Source organism: Acromyrmex echinatior, chromosome 14 (genome assembly GCF_024713525.1).
Source record: "Acromyrmex echinatior isolate Ae372 chromosome 14, ASM2471352v2, whole genome shotgun sequence".
NCBI lineage: Eukaryota > Metazoa > Arthropoda > Insecta > Hymenoptera > Formicidae > Acromyrmex > Acromyrmex echinatior.
This window is the reverse complement of record NC_141865.1, coordinates 2,153,547-2,170,814: the sequence shown is the minus strand read 5'-3', so window position 1 is coordinate 2,170,814 and position 17,268 is coordinate 2,153,547. Positions and strand designations below refer to the sequence as shown.

At 31.8% G+C, this 17,268-nt stretch overlaps 2 protein-coding genes across 3 annotated transcripts; both read right to left on the bottom strand.

The window, feature by feature from the left end:
- Nucleotides 1-11: 11 nt before the first annotated feature.
- On the bottom strand, nucleotides 12-9,817 carry LOC147907331 (uncharacterized). Its single transcript, XM_087413185.1, has 4 exons — nucleotides 9,472-9,817; nucleotides 8,366-8,502; nucleotides 7,032-7,225; nucleotides 12-683 (listed from the first exon to the last, which is right to left on the bottom strand). Exons 1-4 carry the CDS (start codon nucleotides 9,815-9,817, stop codon nucleotides 518-520), a joined length of 843 nt encoding a protein of 280 aa, XP_087269311.1. The 3' UTR covers nucleotides 12-517.
- A 3,694-nt stretch (nucleotides 9,818-13,511) lies between these two features.
- Nucleotides 13,512-17,188, bottom strand: LOC105147078 (uncharacterized). Of its 2 annotated transcripts, XM_011057830.2 has the most exons (6): nucleotides 17,045-17,188; nucleotides 16,780-16,831; nucleotides 16,056-16,159; nucleotides 14,526-14,842; nucleotides 14,212-14,413; nucleotides 13,512-14,123 (listed from the first exon to the last, which is right to left on the bottom strand). In XM_011057830.2, exons 4-6 carry the CDS (start codon nucleotides 14,840-14,842, stop codon nucleotides 13,860-13,862), a joined length of 783 nt encoding a protein of 260 aa, XP_011056132.1. In that variant the 5' UTR covers nucleotides 16,056-16,159; nucleotides 16,780-16,831; nucleotides 17,045-17,188; the 3' UTR covers nucleotides 13,512-13,859. The 2 variants fall into 2 exon arrangements, with proteins under 2 accessions (XP_011056132.1, XP_011056131.1); XM_011057829.2 differs by lacking the exons at nucleotides 16,056-16,159; nucleotides 16,780-16,831 and having other exon boundaries at nucleotides 17,045-17,187.
- Nucleotides 17,189-17,268: the final 80 nt, after the last annotated feature.

Sequence of the window (17,268 nt, the reverse complement as noted above, 5' to 3'; positions counted from 1 at the left end):
CGATCAACTTATTATTATTATTAAATCACCATCATTATCATTATTATGATTGCCATTGTTAATATCATTGCAATAATTATTTTACCCTTAATTCTCACTATAATCATCGGTATCCTTCGATTATTATTAATAATCATAACATTATTATTGTACTTGTCGCTGTTATATACATACACATATAAATATATAAATATATAAATACATATAAATATATAAATATATATATACGAATGATATATATATTAATTTAATAACAATAAAGAAAAATATGAAACACACGTGATCTAATTGTGAGTGTGGATCAATGATCCTTTCTTCAGACATAACATCGAACATTCAGTCAAATTAATTATTATGCATACAGCATATTTTTTCGCTAATTCGTCTTTAATTAATTTTATTTGTATGTTTTCATTTTTTAAATTTTATCTAAAACACTATTTTGGTTTAATGTATGTTTAAGGACTTATTGCTCATCACAAAAATCTTCACATTGATCTTTTTTTTAAATACTTATTTACTCGTAATAAATCCCCACTACGAGACCCATCGCAGCAAATTCTACAGTTTCAACTACATGGGTTGAGTACGTGTCTCTCTCAACGTCGCATAACTTACCAAATTTTATTTGCATGTTTTGTCCTAATTTTTGGATGATCGACATAATAACCACAACTTTATATCTGGAAGCAGCAATAAAAAATAGCCTGAAACAGTATCTCAGATAAAAAGTGGATTTTTATTCAAATAGTATAAATAATAAACATTTTAAAAGCACACTTTTACAGAAATAAAATATAACAGTAGAACTTTGATTATTTAACTAATGAAAAGGAGATCATTTTATTAAAAAAACAAATATTTTAGATAGAAATTATTTTAATTACATCTTAAAATACATAATCAATTTTATTCTTTAATTACATCTTTAGATACAGTCAATTCTGTTCTTAAAATCTTAAACATAATAATTTTTGAAATATAATAATTCGTTGATACAATATACATATATATAGGAAGATCAAATATATAAATATATATGTAGTAAAGATATATGGATGTGAATTCTCTATATTTCTCTATTTAGATCTTTTAGTTTCTCGGAGTGCTGCTGATCTGTTTTTCGCTGCAATATCTCGCCATTTTTTCAACGTACACACGTCGGGTGATGTTGCTTCTTCTTGTTCTACGTATGCTAGTACAATTTTAAGAGCGGACACAGCATCTGAGTGAGAAATTTTCCGCTCAATCGGCTCAACTACCTCTTCATCAGATTCTGACGACGACTCTTCTGAAGACTTTTGTTCGACAAGGGCCACTATCTCTGCATCCGTATAATCTAATTCTCTGTCATCGCCTGTTATCCATTCTTCAATGTTTGTTTCCATAACTTGTTCCGGTCCAAGGAGGGACTTTGCCATTTCAAATAATTTATTTCGTAATTCTTCTTTTTGTTTAGGTAATTCAATATTCTCCAAGTCTTTTTCTTTCTCAGAAAAATTGAAAAGCTTATTCCATGATTTTTTCAAAATTTCCGGTTTTATCTCCTTCCATGATTGAGCTATCCAAAACACCACTTTCTTTAAATTGACTTTCTCTAGACTATCGGTCAATTTTTGACCGCTTTCACTTGCCTCTAAAAGAAATGTTAAGAGATGAAATCGGTATAGCCGCTTTAAATGTTCAAAAACACCTTGCTCCATGGGCTGGATCAATGATGCTTGCACGTTAGTTGGAAAGAATTTCACAATGATATCTCCATCATATAGCATAGCTGCGTTTGGATGTGCAGGTGCATTATCAATAAACAAAATAGCCTTTCTCGGAAGTTTCATCTTCGTCAAATGTTTCTCAACCTTAGGTACAAATTGTTTATGGAACCACCATTTGAAGATCGTAGTGTCCATCCATACATTTTTCTGGTTCTTATAGTAAACCGGCATTGTTGAGGTTGTTAGATTTTTTAATGCCCGAGGATTTGCATATTTTCCAATGACCGTAAGACGCAACTTATGATTCCCAGAAGCATTATTACATGCTAATATTGTTACTTTTTCCTTGTTTCGATTGTTACTCGGAACTAATGATTCTTCATGCCATGCCAAGATTTTATTAGGTAACATTTTGTAATTCAAATTTATTTCATCACAATTATAAATCTGTTCCAAAGAATAACCTCCCCGTTTAATCGTTTTTTTAAACTTTTCTTTGAAAACGTTCACAACGTCATCGTCTTCAAAGAATTTTTCTCCACGAGTATTAAATTGCATAAGTCGTATACCATATCTCTTTTTCCATCTATCAAGCCAACCATTGCTGGCTACAAAACATTCCTCTTTCTCAGCTTCGTCTGGGAAATGCGAATATAGTGACAAAGCTTTTGCCTGTAATATTGATCCTGAAATTGGAGCACCTTTTTCTCTTTGTTGCACAAACCATAAAAATAATGCTTCTTCCACTTTCGTGTGTTCTGTAAACTTCATTGCTTTACGTTCATTAGATGATTTTGTTTTCTCCTTCCACGCCATCAATTTCGCACGATTGCGTATCCAGTCACCAACGGTAACTCGCCCAACACCAAATTTGGCAGCAACCTTTTTATGACACTCCCCTCTATCAATGCGTTTAAGAGCTCGAAGCTTTGTTTCAAGTGGAATACAGACTTTCTTGCGTTTCGGGGCCATTGCACGTGTTTACAGGACAAATGAAATGAACAGATATGGCGTGTACATTGAAATAGTGATACCGGAAGACGCGACTACCTCAAAGAATAGGTAGAGGGGGTACACACAAAGAAGCACATACATCTCACTACATAGGTCATCCTCTTCTTTGTGTGCGTATCTCCTAGCGCACATTGACGCACATATGTATGCCTCTTTTTGTGTATGTATCCCTTCCATCTATCTTTCAGAGAAGCCGCGTCTTCCATTACTGTACGGTAGCGCTACGATCGATAACAAAGTCGGATAACCCAGGGGTTGGATAATGTAAGGTCGGTTAATCAGGGTTCTACTGTATTAAATAATCGGAGTATGCCATTAGTCTACATCTTGATAGCATGTCCACTCATATCGACCGATGCCTAGAAATTTTTCAGTGTGCCACCAATGAAAAAATTTTATATTAAATTGCAATATAAATAATCTATGGAAATTTATAATATTTAAGGTTGGTATTCATAATCGATTCTTACTTTCAAAACCGCTTAAGATTCACAAACTAATCAAAGGGTCATATTAGCATCTTAAGGGTCACTTTAACAAACTTAATCGACCAATCAGTCCATTGAAATTGGTTAATCGCATCTGTCGTCAAACGAAAATGCGGTCAATTCCAATGGAATTGAAACTAATCAGCCGATTAAATTTATTAAAGTGATAATAAGGTCCAATTGCATCAATGTTATTTTGACTTTAAGCGAAGTTTAAAAACCTCTGTTTCTTTTTTTTTTAAGCCGATAGAGACAGAAAAGAAGAAAGTTTAAAGCCACGCTTAAAGTTAAAGTAAGAGTCTTAGCAAAAAGCTGACTTAGATCCGATTGCACCAACGTTACTTTGATTTTAAGCGAGGCTTAAAACGGTCAACGTTTTAAAGCGAAAGACAGAGAGACTGAGAGAGTCTTAAGCCTTACTTAAAGTCAAAGTAACGTTGGTCCAACTGGGCCTTATAATCTTAAAGCACGATGTTCACGATGCTAGAAATCTATTTGAGATCTCGGACAGAGAAAAAATTAACAAATCACACTTGAATAATTTTTTTTTTACATGATCATTACGATTGATTAATTCTTTCTTCATCCAAGGTCTTGAACCAATTTCTAGCATCGTGGACATAGGTAAAGATAGGTTAGGTATAGTGCCCTAGTTTACATCGTGCGCTTAATAACACGTACTAACTAAAGTAAGTTTCTATTAAATTATTTTAATTTCAGTGATGTAATTCAAAGAATGTTATACTAAATTGGTACAATATGCATCAAAATGATTAATTATAATAAATACACATATCACCTATGTGTTTACACGTATCGCCGAAATTAAGGTCGGAATCCATAGTCCATTTTTAATTTCAAACAATGTCTTAAGATGGCTTTCTGATTGGTTGCACTAGCTTAAAATCATCTCGAATCTTCAGCAATCTGAATCTATTGGATCTTCTACAATAAACCATTAGTCATAAATCAGAAGTCAGAAGCTAAAAATTGATCAATCACAGTTGTAGAAGGTCCATATGGATTCCGCTCTAAGATAATTAAATAGAAAATTACTAATTAGTACCATGGTGGAAGGATTACATGATGTGTGCAGTTCGGCTAAAGCACGCCTTTTGCTCCACGTCATCAATAGGGTTCAAGGGTTACCTACTCTAAAACGTGAAACATGGGACGGTATCGACATATAAAATCACTATATATATGAACTATATATACATTGGGTATCTCCGCTGGAAAGCATAGAAAATCGTGGCATCAATTGATCAGCGCCATTTTAATTTGGTCAATATAAGAGCGAATCAGAAACTTTCAGGTGCTCATGCGCACTTACGTTTAGTGTTCTTTAGTGAGACGCATATGTTAGCAAGATCATCGTGTGTGGGGTTGTATTTGAAAGATTACTTTGAAAGATTATAAAATCGCGTGACTATAAAATGTGCATAGCATCAACATGAAGTGTTGTGTGTCTGGGTGTGGGCAGAAAGGGCATTTCATTTCATAGATAAGAATTTTTATATTAAATGTATCAATTCTTGTGCACATGTGTTCATGATGTAGGATATGAAAAGTGTTATTAATGTTATTTTATTGAATGCATTAATAAAATGATGTTATTTTTGTTTACATATCATTCATGTCCATATATTGTAGATTTCCATACATCGATAGTACATCAATCGATACATTGCACGCTTCTGATTCACTCAAATATTTTTCAACTAAAATGGCGGCTGATTAATTGTGGCCACGAATTTCCCTCGATGCTCATTCCAGTGTATATATATAGTTCAGTGTATAGAATAGACTACTCGATGGCGGTGGTGGAGTAGAAACAGGAGTAGAGTGAGAGGTAGCTAAATGGATGAACGTTCTTTTTCTATTTACTAAGCCTGATTGATTGGAGCAATGTCGTTAGATCAACAACAATCAATCAGGGTTAGTAAACAGAAAAAGAACATTCATCCATTTAGCTATTTATTCATCCATCTTCTCACGCTATTCATGTTTCTGCTTTCACCACCGCTAGAAAAAAACTTGAGAGAGGACATGATGGCCCAAACCTGTAACCGCAAAATGCTGCCACGCACTATCTAATAGATAGTTGAAATTGTTAGAATAACTAAAATCTATTGAATTAATCAAGATTTCAATGATTTCAGCGATTTATTTCGATTAGGAGCATTGCAAAAAGGTGGATATTGTTGTGTAGTTAACATCCACTTTTTCAGAGGGCGGTAGTGCACGGCAGCATTTTGTAGTTACAGATTTTAAGCCGTCATGTTCTCTCTCAAATTTCTCTATGGTTTTAACGTATCGCCGAAATTAAGGATGGCGTCCCATGAAGCGTATTTGCTGCGTAATCGCATAACCAATCAATAATCAATAAAACGCGAAACTACAACAGCGGATCGCTTCTGATTGGTTACGCGATACGCGGCAAATACGCCTCATGAGACTCTATTCTTATATTTCAGTGATTATCTCACTTATCACAACCATCGACGAAATACTATTAAAGACCATCGACCTTGGGCAAATTTTCATGACTAAATGAGGTACCGAGAGCTCAGGGATAATTGAAGAATGATGACGTTACCGATAATTAATAAAAATTATGGTTATTAACATAAATATTTTGATAATACATTATTAAATTTGTAATTATATATTACATAAATGCTGTACGAATAAGTACACATACTTTCAATGCTATAATATCTTTTATATTGTCAAAAAATTATACAATTTTTTCTCTGTAATTATCATTTCTATTGATAATCTAATTCGGATAATAACATTAAAATTACAGTTTTTAATAAAAATCGAATATTAAGCCTGCGGCACACGATGCTTATTTTCCTGCTGGAATATTAGCTGAATTATAGTCTTGCCCGTATTGGCTGCGATGCTGTTAGTGTCAGCAATATGTGACAAGATTCTAATTCAGCCAACAATCCAGCAGGATAACAAGCATCGTGTGCCGCTGAATGCAGCCATTGTTGCAAAATTACAATCTTTTTCTCTATAGATTTTTTTTTAGAAGAATGTTACATTCTGTCTGGATATCCGATATAAAATAATTTTATGATCCGGTACATATCTCTAATTATAAAAGTATGCGTACTTATTTATACAGCATTTGTATAATAAAAAATCACAAAAAAATAATAATAAATTATCGAAATATTTATGTTTATAATCGTAAATTTTTATTAATTGTTAGTAATGTCATCATTCTTCAATTATCATTGAGTCCCCGGGACTTCATTGAAAAATTTGTTCAAGGCCGACAGTCTTTAATAGTATCTCGTCAGTGCTTTCGATAAATATCAAATATATACCTTTCTCACTTTAAATCCCAAAAGTCACTAGTCAACTACAAAAAACAGACCTCAAAGTATTGATTATATATTTCTTTTTTCCTAGGGCGAAAATGTGAAAAGTAAAAATTTTTTGTATGTGTGTATATGTACATGCATACATACATAAAGTTTTTTATTTTTCGCTCTAAAGAAAAAGTTACATGATCGATATCTTGATCTTACTGATGCACATTAAAGCTGTTATATATACACACTAATCTATCTGAAAGTGTAAAAGTGAAATATAAATATAAATATTTGAGAAATATAAAACCGCAAACAATACAAAGTACATTGAAGATTTCGCGACTTAATAAAACTCATTTCTATTTATATAAAACAGACATTTTTATATCAATTTTTGTAAGGACTTTGATATGCACTAGTGCGCACTTAGCGTGTCTAATTTCATTTACTGTAATATATATTTATTTAATTGATCAATACATTACCGATCGTAAAATTCCCTACAAATTTTTTCGCGCACTTCCTCCGACATTTTCTGACAGATCTGCATGCAAACTTGAGATTGATATTTTAAACCGATTAAATAATCCTGCATCACATCAATTAAGATCATATCAACAATTTCACTCTTGAAAGGCTTGCAAGGCTCCAAACGATAAGTATTTTCGTATTTCGGAATCTGAAAAAGATAATTTCCATATACTTTAATTTAAAACAACATATACATTATGTATCCAGACAACATAAAATACTAAAAGATAACGAAAAGAGATCTTTTTTAAATTGTCTTTCCAGCAAAGTAAAAAAAATGTCTAAAAAACGAAAAGATCGTTTTTAGATTGTCTTTTCAGCAAGACGAAAAGATGTCTATAAGAACCATAGAAAGATGACAAAAAGATGTCTTTTTTAGAGACATCTTTTAAAGACATCTTTTCGTCATCTTTCTATGGTTGTCATTTTTGCAAAGCAAAAAATTGACGAAAAGATATCTTTTCGAATTGCCAAAAAGACAACATAAAAAAGATATCTTTCCGTTATATTTTTTATCACTCATTTGCGAGTAGTATGCTGGATCGTTATCAGACGGATGTAGTGGAATTCAGTTTCTCGTGTTTGAAAACCATACAGAGCACCTATTATGGAATAAAGTCGGAATGGATTCCGATCGGAATTCATTGCAACATGTTTCATGATAAGTACCCTGGACAGAATAAAAGGTGTAGCATTATGAGAAATTTTATTTATTCGTGTTCTAATGAACTATTTTTTGTAATCGAGTCTCCAAAGGGGATTATGATGAAAGATAATGGTTCATAATGGCACATAGAATCGGCAAACATTGCAAGACTCCAAAATGGGATGTATATATTGTCAGTGCAATTTTATTTGGTTTGTATAAAAATTAATTTAGGAATTCAATATTATTAAACGTTATATGTGCCAAAATATAAAAATTAAAAGCTGTCTTAAAGACGACCAAAAGATATCCAAAGAGGTTATCCTTTATCATATGGATAAGGCTAAGATGACTAGCAGTACATCTGTCATGTTTTAGTCATCTTTTCGTCGACTTATTCTTTTACTAAAAGATATCTTTATAATAATTTAGTCATTTTTTAGACGACTTTGTGCTCATAATCTATTCCATAAATTTAATAAAGTTCATAATTATTTTAAAGTGCACTACGAGTATATTGTTTATTATCATTACCAATACAATTTTTTATTTATAACTTTCGAGAGTTATACATTTTTATAAACAACTGCACAAAATTTTCTTTTACCTTGCTGAACATTGAATAATTGTTATGTAAAATACCTTAATGCCGCTCTTGTTTATGCGAAAGTATAGGCTTTGGACTGACTTTGGTACTCCAATAAAGGCTAGACTATTAATATAGGTTTTGGATTGAACAGCTTTACTGAGAATAGACCATTTCGACGTGGATTGGTGCGCTGATAATTAATAATATATTCAGTATGTTCAATTATTATTATCGTTTGTTATTTGTATCAAATTAATTATTCTAATAATTATTATTAATAATTATTATTAATACATATTCTAACTTTATATATATAAGACTTTATTTCAATCTTTTAAGTCATTATTAATTAAAACTTACTTGTGCTCATGTTTGTTAAAGAAATTCTACTTAAAAATATAAAAAAATTAATAAAATCATGTATATTGTATATAAAATAACAATTAAAAACTTCCAAAAATTTCATTTATAATTTTAATTTTAACTTCCTTGAAATTGCCGCATTTATATATTTTTATTATCGACCTATCTGTCAACTTCATTAGCTAAAGGTTTGTTCGTGTTGCACGCTCCAATATGCCCAACGCACTCAAATGCGTTCGCATCACCGGAACCAATATGGCGATTAAATGTTCGCGTCGCGTTAGAGCATACTCCAAGATCAATTAAGGGTATCAATCATGAAACTTTTTTCCTAGGATAAAAAATTTCATGATAGGCCTAGTTTCCACTAAGGGTTTAATTCGGATCAGAATGTAAGAACCAACAGTTGATTCTTACATTCTGATCCAGATTAAATCCTCAGTGGAATCTAGGCCATTGATACCCTGATAATTTGATACCCTGACTCCATCGTATACGCCATGAATTCGACTTTTCGTATCCAAGCTTCTACGTCTTCTTCCTCGGAACCACTGAAAGTAGTGATTTGTTTGGCTAATAATTTGACGGCTTGCACAGTTGATGGAAGCTTGCGTTTGCCATTGATGGAAAGGGACCTTTTCCATCGTCTCCATTGGTAGGAAATTGTAGAGAGTGATTCTTTTGATGACTAGCTGCTTGATACGGAATGATTGGTGCGGGTAATCCAATACCAGTTGTTATGGAGAGGCACATCGCCTCTTTGACCGATAGCTAAGCCGGCTAGCTGTGTTATCACCTGTTGCTGCTGCTGGAGTTGTATATATAACCATAACGAGCCGTATTGACTCAGTCAACTGATCTATTTGTGAGCGCCTTTGAGAGGGTGAGCACCTTTCTCCAGTTCGCGATGAAGTATTGTTAGTTGGAACGTTCGCTCGAGCAGTTAATAGGCTCGGATTGTTGCTCGTCAACGAATTGGAACTGATGCCAAGCTCGATTAAGCTGTGTTCACTATGACATTCAAAATGTGACATTATAACGTCTATACACGGTGACTTCCTGTCCTTAGACACGAGCTTATAACGGATACACTCTTCTTGAAGCTCTTTGAGGGTGAGCTTATCCAGATATTCTCGATTCATCGTTGCTCATCTGAATGTGAACAGTCTTCCCCTCCCAGATAACGTAGTACGATACAATACATTTAATGATTGAAAAGTTAAGATCGAGTCTGATGTTGAATACTGACACCGAGTGCAGCGGGACCAAGCTTTGACAGGCATAGAACATAATGTGAAATATTTCGGTCATGGGAACGAGCCATTGTAATGGCGGCGAAAGTGACGACAGCCACTTGTTGCGACTCACGCGACAAAAACCTCGAGATGAACCTATGTGCTCAAGAAGGAGGGAGCCTGATATCCTACTTCTGAAAATTATTGGCTGTAAGGCACAAAGGGTAAAAGCAGGTAACTGCCTAAAGCTGCCGGTAAAGAAACCGTCGAGGGAGGGGGAAAGATGGCTGAATATCGGAAACCTCAATTAATGTCGGGATGTCGAAAGAGGAACTCAAACTAAGATATCTGAGAAATAAGTGAGTATTAGGATAAAAAAGCATATTCACATGATTTGAACACACTTTATTTATATATATATATATATATATATATATATATACATATATATATATATATATATATATATATATACAGAATGATTTTATTTTGTCACCCATCATGAGTAGGCAGAGTGAATCGAACTGAGTCGAAAAGTCCTCTACCATTTTACAATTTTCACAATAGTTAACAAGATATTAATTACTAAAAATTGCCAAATATTAGTCTTGAATAATTTTTTACTCAAATATTATCAACTTTACAGAAAAACTCTGCAAGAGACAAAAATCATTTATTTTCTTCTCATAAAGTTCTAAGAATTTTTTCAGAATTTTTTAATACCGTATTTTCTCATGTTGGTAAAAATAAGAAAATACAGTACTAAAAAGTTGATAAAAAATTCTGAAAAAATTCTCAATTCGATTCACTCTACTTGCTTATGATGGGTGACGAAATATGTTAAAATCACCCTGTATAAGTCGCGTTCAAAAAAATTGTAACGTAAAAATAATTGAACTATGTTCATTTGTTTATCTTTGATTCGAAGTAAAATGATGAATAATCGATGTAAACACTCGTAAACTAAGTCGAATATTAAGCTAATTACGGCGCGCGACATCGGCCAAGCGAGATTAAATTATCTGACACTTACCCAATGCTGTCTCATAGTAATATAAATTGTTTATATTTTATTATATCTGTTAAATGATGATATTTTTATTATATCTATATAATTTCGTTACTAGTTTAGCTGGTTGTAATTAAAGTAGAGAATGAATAACACATTTACCAATTGAAGAAGTAATGTAGCGGGCGTAACGTAGAAGATTCATAATCCAGAGGTCGAATTTCACTAAGATGCGTTTTTTAATATCAATTTGAAGTAGTTAATTTCAGATATAATTATTATAAATGTCGTAGGAATAAAATTTGTAACCTAGTGTCAGCTCGGATCCAATCCATTTCAATTCATTCAATCTATTTTCATAGATTTAAAGTACACATTTAAAAAATTTTAATCCATTTTAATCAATTCTCGTTTACTGGGATGGACGCGCTCTCACCGTCATCTCTGATTTTCGTGTCAAAGTAATAGACAAACAGTAAGAACTAAGCATTACTGACGAACTGATGGGCGCCAAATTTAATTTAAACTGAAGTCTTTATATTGCCTACTGTATCAATTTTAGAGCTCATTTTGTGAGACGCTCATTTCTGCTTATCTTCCGAAAAAATTAATTATTACAAATAGTATTATAAAAACTGCTTATATTATCCGATAGAAGACACTTTTTAGTTCGTATTTATGTATTTGAAGTTTTATTTTTTGTTTAAGAAAATGTTGTCTAAAAACAAAGTGATATGTCGATATCAGCAACTTTCCCCTATATACATTATATTTAATTGTAGAAGATGTACATATATATTATATATTCACTTTACCTAAAAGATTCTTAAAATTCCATATCTGAATATACGAAGTATGGCAATAAAGTTGGACTCTTTTTATTGTGGGTGTACGGCAATACTGGTTGGCCACAGTGACGCCACGTTTGTTTACTTTTCACACAGTCATCCAATTGTTTTCAGTTCTCTCGATAACATCATGTAGCTCTGTTTTTGTAACGATGGAAAGCAATCGTGATTTTGAAGAGCAACGAGTTGTGATAAAATTCCTCGTGAAAGCTGGAATAACAAACTCGGAAATTCTTGAAATGATGAAAACCCTGTTTACGGAGACTGTCTTGTGAAAAGAAGTTCGTTCTTCAAGTGAGATGACGAGGTTCAGAAAGGGGAGAATCTCAACGGAGGACAATGCGTTTGGGATGCCCCTCCACCGCTCGCAATGACTTTTCTGTGCAAAAAATTGAAGAAGCCATCAACTCAGATTGTTTGCGTGAAACAGTTCGCAGAAAGAGACCCGATTTATTTATTTTTTTTTTATGACAAGACGTGAGTATTTTAACGACAATATATCCGCTCACACCTCCATCATTGTCAAGCAGTTTTTAGCCAAAACGTTCCTTGAACATTCCCCCTACTCATCGGATTTAACCCCATGTGATTTTTTTATTTCCAAAAATTAAAGAAAAATTGAAAGGACATCATTTTCAGTGCTCTTTGAAGATCATTAAAGAGACATCGTCAAAGGCGCTGTTAAGGGTAACAGAGAAACAATTTCGCGAGTGTTTCAAAGGCTGGAAAAGATGAATGGAGAAATATATTACAGCTTAAGGAGAGTACTTTGAAGAGTGCAATGTGTAATATTACTTTTTTGAATAAAATGATTTTTACAGCATTTGTTCGCGAACTTTATTGTCATACCTTGTATTCGTTAATTGTGTCCATATAATTTTTAACATGAAGTCGAACTGAATTGGTGATCCCATAATTAGTTAAAATTTATTGACAATTTAGTGCGTTTGTCCATAGCATTTGTTTACTGCCAGTCTATTGTAATGCCGTTCCGAAATACGACGTTACAGTATTGCTGGCCATACCAATAATTTTGGAATGGCTGTGGCAGTACACTATTGTAATGTCATGATGCACTGCCAGTAAAAAGGAAATATATTCAAAATTCAATGGCTTTTCTAGTTTGGTTGCGTCAATATGGCGGAACTACACTATGTGCATAATTCACACAATGTTTTGCACTCAATATTATATACTGTGCATTTTGCGGATAGCTCGCTTACTCGCTCGCTTGAAACTTTGGGAAGTTGATCTTTGAAAAGATGGTCAAAAGTATCATCAGAGAGTATTATCGCTTATTTTCGTGCCTCTACAACCTGTGCATAAATTTTTCTGCACTAACACTTCAACAACAAATAAACCTTTAGACTAAAACATACAAAAATGAGACATTTGTATAGTATTTCTTTTGGTTCATAAATAAATTATTTACAATTAAAAAATTGGTTTACATATTTTACGGCTTTATTTTCCCAATAAAGTATGTTTATACAAATACATAAGTTTAAAAATGACCGCGTTTTACGTCAAAATGGAGGCAAACTTTATAATTCTACTTTATTAGATGTGGGCTTGCTATACAATAACTAGACTTTTCAGCTTTTAGATATAATAAGGATTTTATTCAAGGACTTTCAACAAGATGTACTCTGCGCAAATTATACAGACAAGAATATAGTTTTAAGAATTCTTATAATATTATCTTATTCTTATCACTTAAATTATTATAGAAAAAAATAAACAGTTTTACTTCAAAAATCAATTTTATTGAAAATTATTTCAATTTTTTATTACTATGATTACTTTTTATGTTTCGATTTTTTGATAGCTTCGTTCCCCATGGAGCAATTTTTTCATAAAACTGGACTATTATTCTAATCTCAAACCGTCTTTTAAAAGATTTTTTTATTATTTTCTGTTATAAAAATACATCAAATCAAATTTTATTTTCTTACGAATTCTTCTATTATACAGTAATTATCTTTTTTCATAAAATATTTAAAATAAATTTTCTAATTTTTTACAATTTCGAAAATATTGGTATTCTATGGGGAACTCATCCACAAAAAAAATAATAAAAAATACTTTTTCTTTATACAAATGACGGAATAGTTACAGGAGGTTGCATAATATGCATACCTCCATCCACAGATAATGTCACTCCTGTTATGAAACTAGCATCGTCACTAGCTAAAAATGCAATGGTTTTTGCGATTTCTAAAGCATCGCCGTTTCTTTCTAAAGCATGCCATGCTTTCGACCGCTCGAAAAAGATTTTAAGCTCTTCTTGGCTCATTCCACTGTTTTGAAAGATACGTGTTACTATAGCGCCAGGATTTATGGTATTCACACGCACCTATCGTATTTTCAAAAAATAACTTATGACATACAAAATAATATTTATAATGCTATTGTTGAAAAAAGAAAACAGCCATTATCCTTACCTGTCGTGATCCTAGTTCTAAAGCAACGCAATGCGTAAAATGATCCAAAGCCGCCTTACTCATGCAATATGCCAGAGTATTCTTCAATGGTCGTAATCCAAGTATGCTTGAAATATTGACAATGTTACCTTTCGTTTTGATTAAATGTGGCACTGCCAACGCAGTCAATTGGAATATTGACCGAACATTTACGTTGAAAATGCTGAACATATTTACAATAAAAACACGTTTTTGTTGTATCAGTATGTTTTTAAAATAAAACACAATTCATCAATATTCATGTTTATACATATTATCAACTTATCATTACATACTTGTCATACTGTTCCAAGCTTGTAGTCTCTATACCACCTAATTCAAAAATTCCAGCGTTATTAACTAAAACATCTAATTTCCCATAATGCTTGATTGTCAAGTCGATAATATTTTTCAAATCATTCTCATTGGCTAGATCTCCTATTATAACAAACGGCTTGAGTTCTCCACATTGTTCAGCTACCTTGTCTAAATTGTGCTTATTACGCCCTGTTATTGCCAGTGATGCACCAAGCTGAGCCAGATGAATAGCTGTTGTAGCTCCAATTCCTGAACTGGCTCCTGTTATCAGGATGACTTTTTTCAAGAAAGACATCTAAAATAAACAACGTTTTTTTGCACTGAGTACATCCAATAGCACATCCAATCACATTAAATTACTATATATCTAGTAATATAAAATTTATTATATTATGATGTTATTTATACAACGATATTCAATAATATAACACATTTTCAAATATGTTGAATACATCATTTTAAACATACTTTGACATTGATTTGAAGGATAACATTGATATGTTATCATGAAATAACGTTATAAATAATATTGCAGCGAAATATTCAATGTTTATTGAAGTAATGTCTTACAGACGATGCAATTTAATATTCGAGAATGTTAATTTAACATTTTTTTAATATCATATAAACTTTCAAAAATATTAGGTTTCTAAATTAATTTTCACAAAATATACGATCTTTTCAAAGTCCATTTTATTTGTTTTCATCGCAGAACATATACTAGGGCTTTCATTTTGAAACCCTTCGGTCATCTTCTAAAAATTATTTCATTAAACATAGATAAAAACTCATAATATTGCGCCTCTTATTCAATTCTATGTCATTATTAAACACGAGAAAATTATTCCGCTATGTTCTCCTATAAGCGATACTGTGTACTGTTCCTAGGTGAGCAATTTTAATGTTAATTCGTTTAATATTGTTTCATATATCTATTGTATAAATTACACATGGTAATCGTGAGAAATAAGGAGATACTTTGATAACGCGCACTAGAGTCAATTTTAAGAAAACGTTATTTTCTATGCTTTTTCTAAAGAGGATAATTTATTTAATATTTATGGATATTTCAACTATGCAATATTAGCTTAATCAGTAAATGTGCATTTTAGATTACACCGATTTCAATATCCTTTAGATATGTATAGTGGAGAGTGTCCTCCCCTACAGCACGACATTGCAATATTTCAATAGTGCGCAATATCATAACTATAATATTTTACTGAAAATATTGCAACACTATTGCAAAATATTGTAATTTTAATATTTTGTAGAAAATATTGTAATATATTATTACAATATTACAATTCACTAAATAAGTACTCGGCTTCGCCACTAGAAGAATACGCTTCTCGTAAGAAGAAAACGTCTATTCCTATAAGAAATACGCAAATCTAGTTAGCGAGTCTCCTTAATCTTTTTTTAGACGAATTTATTCGAATTCCCACCTTGAGTGTTCTCTGGGTGTCATGTCCTTGCTTCGATAAATAATAAAAATGAAATAATACCTGGGTGGCACTCCGGATGGGAATCGAAACATCTTGGATGTGCTTTCTAAGCCCCTGAATATTTTTTGATTATAACTTTATCGTATGTATTGTAGAATATGATGCTAAACAATAATATATTAGCAATTAATAGAACTAAAGTAATTATTGAAATATTGTATAATGTTATAGCAATATTTTATTTTTGCAGATATAGAAATATTGCTATATGATATATAATATTGCAGCAATGTTTTATGAAGTACAATCTTTCAAAATAATATTGCTGTAATATTTCGTGCTGTAGGGGCTGAGTGATTTCCACAAGAATTAAATGGGGAACGGTATTGGTTTAAATATCATAAATTAAAATTTCATAATAAAGAATGACGTATTTCATAATAAAATCGACGTGTAAGACAAGAGTTCTTTAAGAAACATCTTCAAAATATTTCACAAAGAACACTGAAAGATATCTTAAAATTGTCTTACATTGATTTTATCTGTTTATTCGGCAATGTTTAGAAATTAACATCTCATATATATAATAAGAAAGCCTTTTGGATCCGACTCAGGATCTTATTGAGCAATGTTAATATATCACATTAATAATTTAATATGATTTACAATATATACGTTTCGATTCATTTTGGGGTCCTTCTCAATATTACAGTCTTGAAAAATTGTATTGCATTTTTGGTGATATATTTGAATATGGTAAAACCGAGATACACCATTAAATTACCTGGTTTAATAATGTAGTTGATTGTGTTAACAGTACGCATGACGGAGATCTTCTGAATTATTAAATTAATATCTCGTTAACTATTGCGAAAATCGCAAAAAAAATGGTACAGGACTTTTCGACTCAATTTTTTATTAAAAATAGCATTGTATGATTAGTTATTTCAGATACTGTAGCTAATAGTATTATATTTATATTTGCAAACATCGATTTAATTATATAACAATAGTAAATTGTGTTTAACAAATGTGTAATTTATACTTACTGTAATACAATGATATTGAACAATTCACAAAATTTATAATTTCGAGCGAAAAAAGATGCGATATTGCGTTTGAATAGATGTGATCCGTAAATCAGTGGTAAGCGGACATGCCATACGATAAATGCATGATTTAAATTGGCACTTTACATACTTATAAGATCTGTCCCACTTCTTTATTTAAAAATAGTAAGACGCATTTAATCATGATTAAATATTATAACGAA

What these genes read in the sequence shown, in the direction of transcription:
- LOC105147078 (XM_011057830.2), bottom strand. Translation starts at nt 14,842, where the DNA reads ATGTCTTTCTTGAAAAAAGTCATCCTGATAACAGGAGCCAGTTCAGGA. An exon ending in AGCTTGGAACAGTATGACAA is followed by an intron (nt 14,414 to 14,525) that starts GTATGTAATGAT and finishes AAATATGTTCAG; the next exon opens with CATTTTCAACGTAAATGTTC. An exon ending in TAGAACTAGGATCACGACAG is followed by an intron (nt 14,124 to 14,211) that starts GTAAGGATAATG and finishes AAAATACGATAG; the next exon opens with GTGCGTGTGAATACCATAAA.
- LOC147907331 (XM_087413185.1), bottom strand. Translation starts at nt 9,817, where the DNA reads ATGAATCGAGAATATCTGGATAAGCTCACCCTCAAAGAGCTTCAAGAA. An exon ending in AACTCCAGCAGCAGCAACAG is followed by an intron (nt 8,503 to 9,471) that starts GTGATAACACAG and finishes ATTAATTATCAG; the next exon opens with CGCACCAATCCACGTCGAAA. An exon ending in TGTAGGGAATTTTACGATCG is followed by an intron (nt 684 to 7,031) that starts GTAATGTATTGA and finishes TGCTGCTTCCAG; the next exon opens with ATATAAAGTTGTGGTTATTA.